Source organism: Hipposideros armiger, unplaced genomic scaffold (genome assembly GCF_001890085.2).
Source record: "Hipposideros armiger isolate ML-2016 unplaced genomic scaffold, ASM189008v1 scaffold_138, whole genome shotgun sequence".
NCBI lineage: Eukaryota > Metazoa > Chordata > Mammalia > Chiroptera > Hipposideridae > Hipposideros > Hipposideros armiger.
In genome coordinates this window covers 855,437-871,393 of record NW_017731488.1, presented here as the reverse complement: position 1 = coordinate 871,393, position 15,957 = coordinate 855,437, and the positions used below count along the sequence as shown (strand labels likewise).

At 40.0% G+C, this 15,957-nt stretch overlaps 1 protein-coding gene across 5 annotated transcripts in view; it reads right to left on the bottom strand.

Moving 5' to 3' along the window:
* Window positions 1-15,951, bottom strand: part of RCAN3 (regulator of calcineurin 3) — a 32,945-nt gene extending 16,994 nt beyond the window's left edge. The window contains exons 1-3 of one of the 5 annotated variants that reach the window (XM_019650151.1): window positions 15,867-15,951; window positions 10,738-10,915; window positions 8,059-8,313 (exon numbers count right to left, since the gene is read on the bottom strand). In XM_019650151.1, the coding sequence (XP_019505696.1) occupies window positions 8,059-8,253 (195 nt within the window). In that variant the 5' untranslated portion in view covers window positions 8,254-8,313; window positions 10,738-10,915; window positions 15,867-15,951. Of the gene's footprint in view, window positions 1-8,058; window positions 8,314-10,303; window positions 10,372-10,737; window positions 10,916-15,866 lie in introns of those variants that run through there. The other 4 variants (XM_019650150.1, XM_019650153.1, XM_019650152.1 and 1 more) reach the window with 4 other exon arrangements.
* Window positions 15,952-15,957: the final 6 nt, after the last annotated feature.

Genomic DNA, 15,957 nt, shown 5'->3' with positions numbered 1-15,957 from the left:
CCGTGTTAGCCCAGCTCCAGGTTGAGCTGTTGTTCAGCATCTTAGCTGTAGAGGGCAGTGTCACTGGCCCTCATATGTGGGATCCGAACCCGGGCCCTCTGGCGTCCCAGGCCAGTTCTTAACCAACGCGCCACTCGGCCAGCCCTAAAATCCTTTTTAACCCTCGTTTTTGAGACAAAGTATCACAATGAAAACTATAAATATAATTGAAGGTAACTGAAGGTAGCCTTTTCATTTCAAAATGTTGTAAGGTATTATTTGAAAATCCCTAAATGTTACATATACTGTGGTGTGGTCTGAGGAGCCTGTGTTAGTCCATGAACTTTGCCACCAGTCTACGACAAGATTCAGTACAGAAATTGAGAGGAAGTGTCTAGAAACGTTTTATCAAGTCTATATTGCCGTGACATTCTTATTGCACTTTGCAGAAGCGTCAGTCTTTGACAGTTTGCAGGAAAAATGTGGTCCTTCACCAAGCGATAAGTTTGAGATGCATTCATCAACAGTTTATCTAAAAACGCTTTAAAAAGTAATAAAAATGTTAACTACCAGACTGGCAAAAACTTTATAAGAACTTATACAATTATGCCATTTATATAAAATTTAAAATAGCATCGAATGCTATGTATTTCATTTGTGTTTTACAGTTATTAGTGGACTGATCCTGCCCATAATGTTAGATTTATATTTAAGTATTTCATGGTACTACTGTAAATAGTAATGTTTTTTAAACTTCAAGTTCCAAGTGTTTATTGCTAGTTCTAATAGTTTTATGTAGATTCCTTTCTAAATAAAAATCATGTCAACAGCATATAGAGAAAAATTTAAAAATAGAATACATACACACACATAGTACTAGGCTGAACCAGAAGAAATACCAATATTTGACCTACAAATTTATCGTTTCAATTTCACGTTTCAAAGTTCAAGTTGCATGGGAAATGATAAACACTGGTTTCAGGATAATGGTGACCTCTGGGAGGAGACATAGGATTCAATTACAATATATCAGTAAAATTTTATTCGCTAAATTGTTGGGCACGTGTGTTTTCTTTACATTAGTCTTTATTGTTTTTTACATAACCTAAAAATTGTCCTTTTTTGAGAGCCTGGAATGGTGCCTTCACACGAGGGGAATCGTCAAACTTGGAAGTTATTCACTTGTCTTACCTGGGCCTTGTCAAAGCAGAGGCTAAGACAAGGACACACACACAAGGAACCTGTTTTGGGAAGTGACCCTCCAGGACAGAGTGGGGACAGTGAAACAGGGAAGGAGGGAAAGCCAGTCCTCATTCCCTCCAGGTGTGTTATCAAGCTGGTCACCTGTGGGAAACGAGGGCTTGGACCTGCTAGGAGCCTCTGACTGTCGGCTTGAGTGTCAGAAGAGGGGGGAGTTTTTCACTGGCTTTAGTCTCCCACTGGTCAAGGGTTGCCAGGTGGGATGTTAACTCCCTCACACCCCCATGTCTGCACATGCATCAGTAAGGCTGAGCAACTTTACACAGGTGCAGAGAAACTCTGGGACAGTGAGATACCCACAAAGCAGCAGAGGCCAGCTGCTCTGAAAAGGTGGGCCAAGAGGTTGTAAATGGGGCAAAAGAGGTGTCCAATGCATACATGTTACATACTCAATGTTGTATGTGTACGTATATATACATATAAAAGCATATTACTTATATTTAAAATATATTTTTATATTTTATATTTACATATTATATATATACTTACATATTATATATATGCATATTACAAAGAATAACAAAAAATGGGTTCTTTTCTATTGTGGTAAAATATACATAACACAAAATTTACCATTTTAACCATTTTTAAGTGTGCAATTCAGTGGCATTAAGTATATTCACACTGCTGACCATCACCACCGTCGATCTCCAGGGCTTTTTCATCTTCCCAAACTGAAACTCTACCCATTAAACTAAAACTCGCCATTCCCCCTTCCGTCCAGCCCCTGGCAACCACCCTTCTACTTTCTGTCTCTATGAATCTGACTACTTACTCTAGGTATCTCATGTCATTATTTGTCCTCTTGTGTCTGGCTTATTTCACTCAGCATAATGTCTTTCAAGGTCATCCATGTTGTAGCATGTATCAGAATCCATTCACTTTTAAGGCTGAGTAATATTCCATTGTATGTATACATACTGCATTTTGTTTATTCTTCCATCTATCAATGGCCTTTGGGTTGCTTCCACCTTTTCGCTACTGTGAATTGTGCTGCTATAAATACACATTGGTGCACAAATATTTGTTCGAGTCCCTTTCAGTTCTTTCATGTATATACCCAGGAGCAGAATTGCTGGGTCATATGGTAACTGCCACACTGTTTTCCACAGCAGCGACACCGTTTTACATCCCCACCAGCTGCGTACGCGTGTTCCAATTTCTCCACATGCTTGTCAACACTTGATTTCTGTTTTTATGATAATAGCCATCCTAATGGGTATGAAGTGGCATCTCATTATGATTCTGATTTATATTTCCCTAATTATTAGTGATGTTGAGCATATTTTCACGTGCTTATCGGTAGTTTATGTATCTTCTTTGGAGAGATGTCTATTCGAGTCCTTTGCCCATTTTTCAACTGGGTTGGTTTTTATTTTGTTTTTGAGTTTTCAGAGTTTTTTCATATATTCTGGATATTAATCCCTTATCAGATATATGATTTGAAAATACTTTTTCCCATTCTGCAGGCTGCCTTTTCACTTTGTTGATGGTGACCTTTGATGCATACATATTTAATTTAGAAGTCCAATTTATTTTTTCTGTTGTTGCCTGTGCTTTTTGGTGTCATATCCAAGAAATTATTTTCAAATCTGATGTCAAGCTCTCCCCACATGTTTTCTTCCAAGAATTTTATCGTTTTAGCTCTTACATTTAGGTCTTTGACCCACTTTGAATTAATTTTTGTATATGGTATACGGTAAGGGTCCAACTTCATTCTGTGAATGTCCAGTTTTCCCAGCACCATTTGTTGAAAAGACTGTCCTTTCCCCATTGAATGGTCAGGGCACCCTCGTTGGAAATCATTTGACAATACAGGCAAGGGTTCATTTCTGGGGTTTCTGTTCTATTCCACCAGTCAATATGTCTACCTTTATGCCAGTATCACATTGGGATCTTTTGGGAGTCCATATGAATTTTAGGATGAGTTTTTCTATTTCTACAAGAAACGTCATTGATTGGGATTTTGATAGGAATTGACTGCATTGGATTTGTAGATCGCTTTCAGTAGTATTGATATCTTAACAATATTAAGTCTTCCAGTCCACAGACAAAAGATATCTTTCTATTTATTTGTAGCCAGAATGTACTACAGATTTCAATTAAACAAATATTTACTTAAACCTTATTATGTTCTAGGCACTGTGCAAAAAACAGTTCACTGTAACAGAAACATTCTTCCTTTGACTCCCCTTTTTCAATTCCCAAATTTAAAACAAATCACTTTTCTCAAAGGATTTACTTCTTCCAGATTAAAGGTTGTGTCAGAAATCACACAAACGCTTTAGTTTAAAAATCAGAGGGACGGCCGAGTGGCTCCTTGGTTAAGAGTTGGCTTGGTAGCGCGAGCTCTGAGCAGCACGGCTGCCAGTTCAGATCCCACATGGGCCAGTGACGCTGTGCCCTCTACAGCTAAAATGGTGAACAACAGCTGGACCTGGAGCTGGGCTGCTGTGAGTCGCCGGCTACGGCGTAAGCTGCAGTGGGCTGCCATAAGCTACCGTGAGTGGCCAGCAGCCAGCGTGAGTTGCTGTGAATAGCCGTCTAATGGCCTGCGACTGATCTGCCTCAGCCAGGAAGAGCGCAATGATCACAATACCAACATGGGCCAGTGAAGCGACGTCCTCCAAACTAAACTGAAGAACAAAAGGACAGCAACTTGTCTGTTCCCCTTCCCCAATTCCCAATAAAAAATAAAAAAAATAGAGAATCTGTCTTCAGTTAACTTCCAAAGATCATTTAATTTTCTTAAATAATATTTTCTATTCTTTTTGAAATGGAGGGTGTAGAACCAAATGCTTGATAGAAAGATTTATATTGTGCATATGACTGATTACACAGACCACGAAGTAATCTGGGCCAGTGCATCTGAGATTGTAATTTCAGATGAAATCTCCTATGTACTACTTGCCCACACCCAGCTTGTAATTCTGTTTTTTCATCACAGCACTGCATCACTAATCCTCCACAACCATCTCACAGAATCCATTCATTCAACAAACATATAACAGGTGTCACCCTGCACTGGGAACTGTAGCCTGTAGCAGATGCTAAATGTCACTGATCACAAAGCAGGACCAGGAGAGCAAGCAGAGATGCCTTCATATACCCCAACCATCATTAGAAAAACAACTCAAATCAAATGTTCTAGAGTGAGTAGGTCAGCAGAGACAGTTTTAGAGCAGTACTTGTGAAGGAATTAGAATCCAAAAGCCATATGCATTTCTAGAATATCACTTTGCATTAACATTTAACCGAGTCCTCTCAGACACAGACCGAAAACAGTCCCATTTCTTACATTATAAAAACCTAAACAGTATTTTGAAAACTTCTCATGTTCAAATAAGAAGCCTGCTTAATTTTTCCTTACTTTAAGAAAGGGAAAGCTGGAGTTGAAAACAACAAACAAGTAAATAAAATCACATTGAGACAAGTCCAAATCTGTTATAGAAAAATTGGGTGCTGAACCTGCTCTGTGTTTAATGAATAGCTGAGCACATGCATAAAAACTAACACCTGTGCTGCTGCAGAAATATAAACAAAAAGATAAACCTTTTCCTTAGTTTATTTTTCTTAAGGTTTATCATATTCTTTACTTTTCCTCCCCCACCTCACATACACTATTTTCAAGAAACATTGATGAAAATGTACAGCCAAAACCTAGCAATCTAACACAAAGATTCACCTATCCATGAAAATGGTACCTGTGTTCTTTAGTCTACTGTTCACAAGAGGGTGAAGGCTCGTTCCAACAATTATAAAATTATAAAGACAAAAACCATTTAAAGTCAGGGAAAAAAACCCTAAAACTCTTTTGAAAATAAAGCCTATAATTGCAATTGTATTTAATGGGCTTTGTTTTTTGCACATCTGTGGATGACCTGCATACATGGGTTATTCCAGGAGAAATTGAAGCAAAATAAGACATTGGTAGTGAGAAGAAAAATGTAAAGGAAACATTTGATTCTCCCCACATTTTATATCCAATTAATGATCCTCATATAATTTTTTTTATATAAACATTTTACTGTTCATAGTTTCAGTTATTACCATTAAGGCTTTATATAAAATTTACTATGACTAAGAATTGTATATAACCTGAAGTCCACTGAACTGCTACTAGGATTTCTGCTGATACAATTTCCAACAGAAATTTAGGTTAGCTATAACCTCAAATAGTTTTTAAAATGAAAACCAACAGGAACTCACTGCTTTGTCAAGTTAAAAAAGTTTCTAGGCTACAGTGAAAAAAGAAAAAGTTGGAACAGATAAGATTGTGAGGTTTCTTGAATGAATTCTCATGAATATAATTTTATGATAAACTATTGTAGAAATACATGTGGTTTCTCACAATCACAAATAAACAAGGTTAATGTAATTATACGAAAATTTAGAGCTCTTAGAAGGTATGAGAAAATTAGTATGATTTCAATATTTCTCCATAATGACTGAATTTGGGAAAGAAAATAGCATTTGTAAATGGAAAAAAAAAACCAACCCTAAAAGATACCAATTGGTGGCTGTATTCCCTCTCCCCTGTTCCACTTTTGGGTCTTCAGCCTCTCCAGGCAGGTTTACCGCAGGAGCATATAGGAGTCTGTATTATCTCCTAACTGGCTCCCTGCTTCTAGCTCTCCTTCCACCACTCTGCCCTGCACATGTTGTTAGCTGATCTTCCTAACTTGTAATTCTGATCATCACTCCTTTGCTCAGATTTTTTTTTTTTTTTTTAAGATTTTATTGGGGAATCGGGGGAAGGGGAACAGAGAAGGTGCTGTTGTTTTTGTTCTTCAGTCTAGTTGTGGAGGATGTTGCTTCACTGGCCCAAGCTGACACCATCATTGTGCTCTTCCCGGGTGAGGCAGATCAGTTGCCAGCTTCTGGACGGCCGCTCACTGCGGCTGCTGGCCGCTCACGCTGGCTGCCGGCTACACACGGTAGCTTATGGCAGCCCACTGCAGCAGGGGACTACAGCCCATGCCGTCGCCGGCGACCCATGTTAGCCCAGCTCCAGGTTGAGCTGTTGTTCAGCATCTGAACCGTAGAGGGCAGTGTCACTGGCCCTCATATGTGGGATCCGAACCGGGGCCCTCTGGCGTCCCAAGCCAGTTCTTAACTAATGCGCCACTCGGCCGGCCCAGCTCAGATTCTTTACCACAGAAGGGCAAGCTCCTGAGCTTCGCAGAATGCAGCACACTCACCTTTCCAGCCCCATTTCTCTTGACTTTGGCTACATCTCGCCTATGCACCAGCCACGGAGCTGCTTGCCACTCCCTGAAGGGGTCCACACTCTCCTGATCCGGCTCTTTTGCTCATTCTGTTCCCTCTGGCCAGAATGCCCTCTCCCTTCCCTGCTAAACTCCTACCTAACTCTCACAGCTCTTCCCCAATCCATCTCCCCATCAGGCCTCTTCTTCCAGCTGGCTGGGATCCTGTCTCCTCTGACACCCCAATGTACTTTCAAGTGTCTCTAAAGGCACTAGTATTCCATTTTACATCAAATTTCTTGTTATCTCTACTGTAAACTGTCTGAGGCAGAAGCTGTTTAAATTCCTGCTCTGTTCCCTGAAGTAACTGGCACAGTGCCTGACCCAATGGGGGCACTCAAGCATGTACTGAGTCAAACTATATGGAGTTCGGCTTCAAGAAAGTCACTGGGAGGAAAATGCTTTGAGTGCAGAGATAGAAAATTAAAGTGCTGGTGACAGTATTTTGAAAAAAAGAAAAATCTCAGAACATGCAAAATTTATACCAATGCCAGAAATATTTTACTTTTGTAGGACTAAGACCTATAGGCTTTTGTGAAGTCATGATGGAAAAATAAACACACAAAACCTCTCTCTTTCCAGGTAAATAATAAATGAACTAAAGGAGAGTCACCTTTAAAAAAATAAACTCAGGGCTGGCCAAGTGGCGCCTTGGTTAGGAGTTGGCTTGGGATGCCAGCTCTGAGCAGCAGGGCCCTGGTTCGGATCCCACATGAGGGCCAGTAACGCTACACCCTCTATAGCTGAGATGGTGAACAACAGCTCAACCTCAAGCTGGGCTGCCATAGTCGCCAGCAATGGCATAGGCTGCAGTGGGACTGGTGGGCATCAGGCGTGTGCTTTCGTGAGCTGCCATGAGCCACTGTGAGCGGCCGTCAAATGGCCAGTGAGCGACTGCCTCACCTTGGAAGAGCGCAATGATAATACCAACATGGGCCAGTGAAGCGACTTCCTCCACAACCAGACTGAAGAACAAAAGGACAGCAACTTGTCTGTTCCCCACCCCCAATTCCCCAATAATAAAATCTTAAAAAACAAACAAAAAAACTCAATCATTTTGTCCCAAACTGTAGAAAGTAAAACAAGAAATGTTAACAATTCTGTTACAATGAAATCATAAACAGTCCTAATTATGTAATTAACCCCAGGAAAACACTTAAATTAATTCCTCCTTTTGTGAATTTACTCCCAAGTAATAGGAAGCCACGCTAAAAATCACTAGCTTTTTCTTAACTACAGTAGGCTCCAAAAATGAATAAATGAATGAATGTACTTAATAAGATCTGATTCAGAATTCACTATAAACCAGTGCTTCTCAAAATATATGTGGGGAAGGATTGGCTTTTAAATATTTCTCTCTGTTGCAGACTGATTACTCTTGTAAAATACAATGAAAATGCTGCAGGAATGTGTAAAGGTTGATGACGGCTTTCTGTACTTGTCATGGAACAGTCACAAACTTTGCAAAGGGGCAGCCATCTGCTCTGTTTTCACGAATTCACACACAATCAACACATTAGCAAATGCAGAGAAAGGTAGGATAGATGCCTACCTTCTGCTCTTGCACCTCAAATACTGCTTCATGGACACTGCAAGCAAAAAGTGAGGTAGGCAGATCACTTAAATCCATCATCTCTTCCAAATCATCTTCATTTTCACCAAAAATCATCTCTTCTTCCTCTTCTTGGTCACTGCTACAGAGATCTGACTGGCTATCATTCCAAGATTTCATAGTGTCCCTCAGCATTATCCCCTAAAAGCAGGTCTTTTCCGTTTTTAAAGGTCTAAGATGTCTACCAGGCATCTACTGTTAAAAAAAAACAAAAACACAGAGGTAAGACTTTGAGGGCCTAATAATGTTCCAATCAATTCCCAAGACAGCAGTTCATCAAAGGAAGCACTTTTATCGAGGAAAGATAAATCAGCGTTTCAATCAATTCATTATAGTCCCCATAAATGAATTCTATATATGCTAATTTGATTTGCTTGGCACATTTTCTGTACTATAGTTCACTGGCAATGACATAGTACCAAAAAAAAGGCAAAACGTTTTCTAGTAAAATTGCAGGGGGGTGGGGGGAGAAGATAACACAAAATGAGAGAATATCAATATGTACACTTGTTTCCAAGCAGTAGGAAGGAAAATAGGAACCAGAACTGCCTTCACATATTTGTTTGGGTTTTAGGTCTACAACACTGAAACTGGCACAGCAGAGTAAAACCCACACTGACTCACTCACCATATGCACCCTGAAATATGGTCTGCGATGAGCTGACTATACCTTTCTTAACCAACTTGTTCTTTTCAAATATACTCTCAAAGAATCAAGTGACACAGAACCAAAGGCTCTATATATATAAAGTCAGTCTTTGTTAATATTAGAAATATTTACAGTAGGCAACAACTGACATAGACAACAATTAAAAAGATGTCCTTTTTCTGAACTTTTAAAAATCAATAATTTTAACCCCAAGACATGGAGCTGATAGTGTACCTCTGTTAAACAATGGAACAGAAACTGTCTTATATGGACACTTTATGTGTGTATCTGTCTCATCCACTGACCTGCACCCCAGGCCCATCAAGCAGAGCGCCTTGAACATAACACATTTCAAGATGCTGAAACAGAATTCAAGAAATATCTATCGGGCACAGAAAAATTAAGCGATCATGATTATTACTACCTCAGTATTACCCATTTTGTTATTTTCCCTTTTATTTCAAAGAACACAAGGCCGCAAATACACTGCTTATACAGAGTACAGTACAGCATGTTAATTCTAGGATACAAATTGTGGATTTTTTGTTGTTGTTCTTCTATTACAGCAATCAGGAAAGACTAATTCTAAAAAGTAAAATCTTTGCTCATTTTTTATAAACATTTTCTGAATGCCTACTAAATGTCAGGTATTACTAGGGATATTAGGTAAATAAGACCATGGTTCCTACCCCACGGAGCTCCCACAAAGCAAGAATTTCTTCTCCACAATGCTAACCACTCCTAATGGACGTTGCTCCATTCACTGGCTCCTTCGCTTTTAATTGCTCCTCCATCTGTCCCTTTTCCTCAGCAAACACAGCTATTCAAGATTCCCCATCTTTACTGCCCAATGTTAAAGAAAGAACACCTTTCTTTCAGATTCTACCTTCTTCTCAATCTACCTCTCTATGTGTCTCCTTCCCCTTTCCAACTAACTTCCTGGAAAGAGTAACCTGTATTTGCTATGTTCACTTCCTCAACTTCCTGCACTCGGTGCATCTGGATTGCACGGCCACCACCTTTTGGCCGAAACTGCCCTCGCTGTGGACAGCAATGGTTTCCTCACAGCTGGAACCTAACTTCAGGCCGCAGCCTGTCCCTGCAGTAAGAAACCCTGCTGCCCCCCCAGTTGCTCTGGGACCTCCCTGTGCCCTTGCCTTCTAGGTCCCAGGCCTTCCTGCCTCTCCTTGTTCCCCAACTGTCCTTGTCACTGGCTCCTCTTTCTCCACTCGCCCTTTACAACTTCTTTACAGCTTCCTATCTTTGAGGTTTCCTCCCATGTGCTTCCTCTTCCTCTTCCTGGGTGGTTGTATCTGCACCCAAGCATTTAACTACTTTACCACCGGTATTCTCAGCTTTGTTTCCTGCCTTCCTCGGGTGCTTACACATAGCATGTGTGCATCCGTGCTCTCTCTCGTTTCACACAACAATTCGTAAGCCAGAAACCAGTGCTCTATATGATTTCCATATCTAGACTCGACCCCTCTCTCCTGAGTTTTAGACTTCTATTTTTAGCTTTCTATTGGATATATTTACCTGGGTAGCCCACAGGTACTACAACTGTTTTAAACTTCTTCATTTAATTAGATTATTGTGCTGGAAATCTCTTATCTGGAAAGGGACCTGGGGAGGGAAAAATGGTATCTCACTGTGGCTTTCATTGTAAGACTTTTTCTTTAAGATAAGTTGTCAGGTAGAGTTCGCAGTTCTCCTAGTATTTTGTTCATTTCTGTCATACTTATCTTATGATGATTTGTTTACAAACCACTCCCAGCTACCAGACTGTGAGTGCCTTTGAATCCCCAGTCCCTGCACAGCCTCTAGCTCACAGTAACTGCTTAATAAGGACTGCTGAATGAACACAGATAGCACTGTGTTCACACCACTGATATAGCAGCAAAGACAAAGGAAAATTTAATTTTGCATGAAATTAGTGACAGCTTTCCAAAGGAGGTTATGATGAGACTTACAGGATGAGCAGAATGTCAGCAGGAAAAGAATAGAGTGCATCCCAAGCAAAGCCTCCCGTTCATGGACAAAGGCAGATCAGCATGCAGGAAGATCATGGGGTCTGGTGTGGCGAGAATGTACCGTCTTTGGGGTGGTGACATGAGACAAAGCCAGACAGAAAGGTAGGTATGGGCCAGGCTGCTTGAAAAAACAAGGTTACAGAGTTCTGACATAAAGGCCAGTAAATATCAGCATGTCATTGAAGGTTTTCAGGCCGGGAAATGATATAACCAATCCAATTTAACTTTCAGTATCACTAAAAGTGCATCATCTTTGTATCTTATCTCTTAGAGGCACGAATGTCTTTAATCTCCCCCACCCCCAAACCATTAAAAAGAGGTGAGGAAAATACTGTGCCTGGTTTTTTATAGGTTGGAGAATTGGGGAGTTCTAAATGGCTAGATTTTGAAATTTGAGAAAGTCAAGCTATTTTTGATAAGATGTTTTGTTTGTTTCAAGTTCCTTCCTCCAACCCCTAAAAAAGAAAAAAGGAAAAAAAAAATCAGAGCACAGGAAACAATCCTATACCTGACTTAAAAAAAAATTCTTAGAATGTTACACCTTCATTTCCTGTTTTCTACCTTCATTTTTGGGTAACTTTTTTTGGGGGGGTGACATAATTTCAAGCAGAGAAGTTATAAGAGTAGTATAAGGAATTCCTGTATATTCTTTACCCAGACTTACCAATGACTTACATTTTTGCCCATTTTAAAAATCACTCTCTATTTTTATACATACACTATACACTTTCCCCCTGAATCACTAAGTCAGATGAGTGTGCCTCCTTTACTCCCAAATACGTCAGTGTGTAAGAACAAGATCATTTTCTAACATAAACCACAGTACAATGATCAAAACCAGGAAATTTAAAATTGATATAATACTATTATCTAAATCAGAGTCTATATTCAAATTTTGTCAGTTACCCCAATAATGTCCCTTATGACCATTTTTTCTTCAGTTTTTTATTTTATTTATTTATTTATTTTTTAGATTGTTGTTAAATTATTTGCCTTCTGTCCCAAGACAGTTCAATCATCTGCATAGTCTTGCCACATTTTCTTCACATATACATTACTGTATATTTGGTACACTTTAAAAAGATGGATGCATGAAATACTATAGTAGCTGCAAACAAGTGTGAACCATCTTTAAGTATATCCCATCAGGCCTGTATCAGGCTCCATAACCAGACTTTTCTAAATTTACTCATACACTCTGGCTCTCCCAGTACTCTGTTAGGTAAATTACTTTGCCTCCCTTTTGTTTCTTCAACTATAAAATGGGGATAATAATAATAATCCTTGGATATTAAGATTGAATGATAGAACACATGCTAAGTGCTCAGAATAATGCTATGCATAGTTGGGTGCTCAATAATTATTTTTACATACACACAATCTATGTAAATACATTGTTGGGTTGAAAAGGACCCCAATAATATCACAAACCTCGATGGAACTAATAATAAAACAATAAAATGAGAAAAACATATATCCAAATGATCTAGTTTCAAGCCACAAAATGGCTACAAAAATAAAACTAACACTGTATCATTTCAAGAAAACTGTTCACTCACAAACCTATCAATAAAACCAGGTCCAGACCAACCCCTGGCAGTAGCAATATGACTCTTGTATGAAAACATTTAAAGATTTAAAAACAGAACTAGCTGAAAAAGGCCACGGTGCCTTTTTTATGGGCCTCACAGAATTGTATGTTGTAATTCAGTCCACACAGTATTGGAGACATTATCTTTCAGATGATGGTTCTCTTGCTAAGGGCAAGCCATAAGGTGTTTTGGGTTTTGATTTTTTTTTCCTGTTTATTTTGCTTGTTCATTCAGTTTTTTCATGAGATTTTTTTGCTATAGCTTAAGTCAATGCTGTCAACCATTTCATAGTTTACTAACATTATACATGCAGTTGGATTTGAATAGAAAGAGATATGATTAAAGTCAGCCAGTAGAAATGACAACCCTAGCACATGTGTAAAGAAATCATCTTATAGGATAACTCAGCTGATACTTACAAGTAGCTTGGTTTTATTTAGAAAAAAATTACAAAAGTATATTGTTTCTATGCTGTTATTACTGGATTTGCTGCTAACTCTGCCCCAACTCCTACTATTACAAGACTCAACTGCCCCTCTATTTATTAACCAAGGGAAATGCTGACTGGTTCAACAGAAACGGTTGGGCTAATATCCTCCAGCTTCTGTAAGCAAAGGTCTGTGCTAATCAGGGTTCAGCATCATCTCCAGCGCAATTGTAGCTGTGGCTGGCTTCTGGCAAATTGCTTCTTCATGGAAACATGCAATGAGTGGAAAACTCTAAGTAGCATGACCATCTGCTCTGCCACAACAAGCCTTGTGACAAACGGAATCCATCAAGCCAAAATGTCAAGCACAAGGATTTGACTTTGCATTTTAAGTTTTGATGAGAAAAGGTAAATTCCTCCTCCTCCAGGATATTAAAAAAAAAAAAAAGTTTTCAAAATAGTATGCGTCTCAAGTTGGTGAACATTTAAAACACCTCAGCTAGGTGCACTTGCTATTTTTGGATGTGTTCAAGATGCTACTGAACAATACTGGGAGCAAACAAGTACCCCACTTTCAGCTGCTGAATAAACTTGGAAAAGTCACCTGGCTTTTTGTTTTGTTTGTTCTCTCATATATAAAGTAAGGAAAGGGCCGGCCGAGTGGTTAAGAGTTGGCTTAAGAGCTCGAGCTCTGAGCAACAGGGCCGCCGGTTCGATTACCACATGGGCCAGTGACGCTGCACCTGAACGGAGCTGTAGCTGAGCTGCCAACAGGTGGCAGGATGGCTCAGCTGGTGTAATAACAAGACTGCCTGCTAGATGGTAAGCTATGCCCACCCACAACTAAGACTGAACTCAGCACCTTGAGCTGAGCTGCCGGCCAGGTGGCTCAGTGGGTAGAGTGTGCACTCTTAATAACAAGGCTGCTGGTTCGATTCCCGCATGGGATGGTGGCTATGCCAACCCATAACTAAGATTCAACACAGCACTTTGAGCTTAGAGGCCACAAGCTGCCGACGGGAAGCCAGACGGCGACTGGTGCCCTCCACAATGAAGTCTGAGGAGCAACAGCTTGGCTGGTCCCCTTCCCCAATTCCCCAACACTGTTCCCCTCCCCCAATTCCCCAATAAAATCTTTTTAAAAATAAAAAAATAAAAATAAAGTAAGGAAAATATTCATGGATGCTGTTGAACTACTAAATTCCTTTTAAATTTTTCAAAATGATAAATTTAGATTAAATTTCTTTTAAAAAAACCCTCAGGATTGCCAATGTGGAGGTTCTGAATGGCTATCATACAAGCCTCTCTTTTACTCCCTCCTCATTCACCACTTATAGAATTTTACTACTTTTTAGTAGCTGTGGTAAAAATATTTTTGGTGCAACTGTCAAGTAAAATAGGTGAAAATTAGATTTTTGTGTGTAGTGTTTCAATGACCTATGCCCTCTTTTCATAATCTAGACTTGGTCCTGTTATAATCATTGAAGGTCACCAGGAATAGTGGTATTTGTTAGCGTAAAGAAGAGAAACAAACAACAGAAATCAACTGTCAGAACATATGAAAATAATAAGTTTTAAAGCATAATTGAAATAGAGATATAAAAGACTGATGTTATTTGTTCTGCTGTATATAATTCATTTTCCCTCACTATAACCTCTACATTCTAGGGGGAAAGTAGAGATCTACTGTCTGACCTCCACCTTTTGTGGGGTTTTTTTTTTTGGATCTAAACAACAAATGATATTGAACTTTACAGCTTCCATTATTTCACAAGCTTCAGCCTATTGGATTTCCAAATCACACTATTTTTCATGATGTTTGGCATAAGTCTTTCGACCAACAAATCCTTTAGAATCACGCACAATTTGTTCTCATTTGTAACCCTTAACATCCACATGTTCAAAAGCATTACAAATATTACAATTCAACAGTGGGAAAAATCTTGTTTTCCCTAAAAGCAATGAAATCTCTTCCCAAGCCAAGAAAGAAAAGAAAAGCGTTGCCAATGCAGTAAAACAAAAAGCCGATGGCATGGCTAAAGAAAGTGTTCTTGGTTTTCAGGCCTTTCATTGTGTTCGTGCATCTAGAATACTAATACAAAACCCCCACTAAAAAAATACAAATCTGCATCACGCACAAACATCTGTATCTTCAGTCTCAATATTGTGTTTTTATAATTTACAATAATATATAGAACCAGAGCTAATGAGTCTTAAAATAAATTATTTTAAATCAGATGTAATCACAGCTACAAATGTCAGTTGCTTCTCTTACCAAATGCCGAGTTCTATGAAAAGTGCAAATCCATGTGGTGTGCTAGGTAATTTTTTCAATAAGGGGGAGAGAATATTCTTGGCTTTGAGCACTACACTAAAACATCACTCTAAATTATCCTGGTTTATATCTGAAACACGGATCTACACTAAGCTCCTACCTAATCCCTGAAGGAGATGATCAGATTTTGCACGAAGGCTGGAACGAAGCAACCTGAAAACACAGCACCACTGCTCTACTGGTCCAGGCAGTGGATGGAAGCAGACAGACAAGTTTCAAGAAGTCTGCGAGTAAGTAATGCGACGGTTTTCCGTGCAGCACTGGGGGAGGAGGAGCGAGAGAGAAAGACGGGCTTTCAACTTGTGGCGGCCTATGTTTTACCGATTGCACCTTTCCTGCCTTTAGGAGCAGGTTCGGCCTTGTCAGCTTTTCAAAAAGTCAAACAGTTGTTAGGAGAAAATTGCTGGTGGAGAGGAAAGAACAATTTTCTTGGTTTTGTTTTCCAAGACACCACCCCAGAGCTGCCAGAGAAGACACTGGGCGCGAGAGGGGCTGGACCCTGGGGACAAGGACGCAGCAGCATTTCTAGGGTCTGGGGCACAGGAGCGCCTACCCCTCCCGGGCATCTGCGGACCGTTTCTTTTCTCTTTCTTTCTTATTTTTGGTTGGTTTAAGTTCCAGCACTCCGTGTCCACCACCACCCTGCCCAGCGCTAGTTGCAAACCTTACTTGGAGATGCCCGGCGCTAGCCCCGCCCTGAGAAAGGGAGACTCACCTGTGCTCTTGGCCGCGGCAGGAAGGCAGGCAGGAAGGCAAGGGAGAGGCCCGGGCGGCCGGACTAGACTGCGCGGGAACCGGGGCGCCGC